This window comes from Otolemur garnettii, unplaced genomic scaffold (genome assembly GCF_000181295.1).
Source record: "Otolemur garnettii isolate 467f Iridium unplaced genomic scaffold, OtoGar3 scaffold00185, whole genome shotgun sequence".
NCBI lineage: Eukaryota > Metazoa > Chordata > Mammalia > Primates > Galagidae > Otolemur > Otolemur garnettii.
Genome location: NW_003852580.1, coordinates 2,802,706 through 2,805,685, shown reverse-complemented (window position 1 = coordinate 2,805,685; position 2,980 = coordinate 2,802,706). Strand labels below are relative to the sequence as shown.

General features: G+C 48.1%; 1 protein-coding gene across 1 annotated transcript in view; it reads left to right on the top strand.

The window, feature by feature from the left end:
* Positions 1 to 2,980, top strand: part of FANCA (Fanconi anemia complementation group A) — a 75,617-nt gene that overhangs the window by 63,564 nt on the left and 9,073 nt on the right. The window contains exon 31 of the mRNA XM_023507506.1: positions 861 to 945. Within this exon, the coding sequence (XP_023363274.1) occupies positions 861 to 945 (85 nt within the window). The remainder of the gene's footprint in view (positions 1 to 860; positions 946 to 2,980) is intronic.

Below are 2,980 nucleotides of genomic sequence, written 5' to 3'. Positions count from 1 at the left end.
AAAAAAAAAAAAAAATAGATTCTTTAAGGTTTTCTCTGTGTAAGATCATGTCATCTGTGAGTAGAGATAGTTTAACTTTTCTCTTTACAATGTGAATGCTTCTTCTTTTTTTTTGAGATAGAGTCTCACTTTGTTGCCCTTGGTAGAGTGTCTTGACATCACAGCTCACAGTAACCTCCAGCTCTTGGGCTAGGTGATTCTCTTGCCTCAGCCTCCTGAGTAGCTGGGACTACAGGCACCAGCCACAATGCCCAACTATTTTTTGTTGCAGTTTGGCCGGGGCTGGGTTTGAACCTGCCACCCTCAGTATATGGGGCTGGCGCCCTACTCAACTGAGCCACAGGTGCTGCCCTACAATGTGGATGCTTCTTATTCCTTTCTCTTATCCTATCCCTGGCTAGAGCTTCCAGTACGGTGTGGAATAGTGGGAGTGAGACGTCTATGTCTTGTTCCTGGTCTAGAGTAGATCTTGTCTGTCAGACTGAGGGACCGTCCCTTTTCTTTCTAGTTTATCAAAGGCTTTTATCATGAAAGGATAAAATTTTGTCACGTGCTTTTTCTGCATCTTTTGAGATAATCGTGGGTTTTTTTATTCTAATGATTACTGTACTATATTAATTTTTTGAATTTTAAACCAACCTTGCATTCTTGCAATAAATCCTAATTGGCCATGGTACATAACTCTTTTTATATGATATTTACTGTATTTGGGTATTTTATTGAAATTTTTGTGGTTTCCTGTTGATTTGTGCATTTATCACACCATCAAGAGAAGCACAGTGCATCCCACTCTGGAAGAACTGGGAGCCCCAGCACCATTTAGAGACACTGAGGAGGTTTTTATTGTATTTTCATTTCAGTTCGAGGAGTTATGACCATTCAGAGAATTCTCATTTGGTCCTCGGTGGCCGTATAGGGAATCGGGATATTCTTTCCAGGTTGCAGGTAAGATAGAGGATGCCAAAATGTGGTGTTTTTACTGCATTTAAGTGATCTCTTATAAATATATTTATTATGGGGCTCAGCAGTGTTTACGGCACCAGCCACATACACTAAGGGTGGAGGGTTTGAACCTGGCCTGGGCCAGCTAAACAACAATGACAGCTGCAACAAAAAAATAGCCAGGCATTGTGGCGGGCACCTATACTCCCAGCTACTTGGGAAGCTGAGGCAAGAGAATAGCTTAAGCTCAAGAGTTTGTGGTTGCTGTGAGCTATGACACCATGACACCCTACCAAGGATGACATAATGAGACTGTCTAAAAAAAAAAAGGGTATTTATTATGGGCCACACCTGTAATTGCAGCACTTTGGGATGCTGAGGTGGGAGGATCACTTGAGATCAGGAGTTTGAGACCAGCCTGGTCTTGCTATGACTTCACCTCAACAAAAAAATTTAAAAATTAGTCAGGCACAGTGGTGGCGCCTGTAGACCCAACTTCTCAGCAGACTGAGGCAGGAGGATCCCTTGAACCCAAGAGTTGGAGGCTTCAGTGAGCCACTACACTCCAGCCTGGGAGACAGAGTGAGATCTGGTCTTCACAAAGAAAATCTGTGATTCTAGAAATATCTCCAAACTTTGGGAAACTTAACATTTGAAAGTAGAGGCCATCAAACAAGTGGCAGCTTTGGCGGTGAGATTGCTGTGCCTGCTCCCCACTCTGGCAGGCCTTGAGCACTGAGGTGGCACATTCACAGCTCCTCATGACAGTGAGGCTGTGGGGTGGGTACCAGACTCATCTGCTGCGAGGTGCCCAACGCTAAGGTGAATGTGCAGGGCAGGGCCCAGCGTGGAGTCCTCCCTGCCCATATTCCTCCCCATACAGGTCTCCTGAGGGCAGGTGGGGTTGGTGAGGAGCAGAGTACCCCGTGCCATTGTCCCCACGGGAGGCTGCACCCTAGTCTGCATTATCTGGCACATGTGTTGTCTCAGGCTTCCTATTGCTTTTATGGTGCTTCTTCTAAAACACCTCAATTTAAAATATGTGGGAAGCGATTTAGAAGCCCTGGAAGGTGTGTTTTTGTCTGCTGAGAAAATTTACTTACAGAGAGACCAGAGACCCTAACCCTGCTCTAGACCTGTGTTCTTCCTATGTCCTTCCTGTGTCCTTTCTGGATGTCAAAGGGAGTGTGACCAGGGAGGGACAGCTGCTGTGTGTGGCATCCCATGTGGGTCTGCAGCACACCCAGTGTGGGCATGCACTGTCCATGTATCTGGGTGCATGTGCCTAGCCGACTGTGCCTGTGTACATGCGCCGTCCATGCATCTGGATACGTGCACATAGCCGGCTGTGCCCATGTGTACACACTGTCCATGCATCTGTGTGCGTGTGCATGGCCGGCTGTGCCCATGTGCACATGCTGTCCGTGCATCTGTGTGTGCGTGTGCATGGCCGGCTGTGCCCACGTGCACAAGCTGTCTGTGTGTCTGTGTCTGTGTGCGTGTGCATCACTGGCTGTACCCATGTGCACATGCTGTCCGTGCATCTGTGTGCACATGTGCATGGCCGGCTGTGCCCATGTTCACATGCTGTCTGTGTGTCTGTGTGCGTGTGCATGGCCGGCTGTACCCATGTGCACATGCTGTCTGTGTGTCTGTGTGCATGTGCATGGCCGGCTGTACCCATGTGGACATGCTGTCCGTGCATCTGTGTGCGCATGTGCATGGCCGGCTGTGCCCATGTGCACATGCTGTCTGTGTGTCTGTGTGCGTGTGCATCGCTGGCTGTGCCCATGTGGACATGTTGTCTGTGCATTTGTGTGCGTGTGCATGGCCAACTGTGCCCATGTGCACACACTGTGTGTCTGAGTATATGCGTGTTGCCAGCTGTGCTCGTGTGTATGCGTTTAGGCCACAGACATCAGAGAGGCAGGTCTTGCCATTTAGGTTTGTGGTGTTTGTGATGATGTGACTTCCCAGTCTGGACTCTGAAAATCAGACCCACTTTTGGAAGAGAAGTATCTGCAATCATCAAAAATAT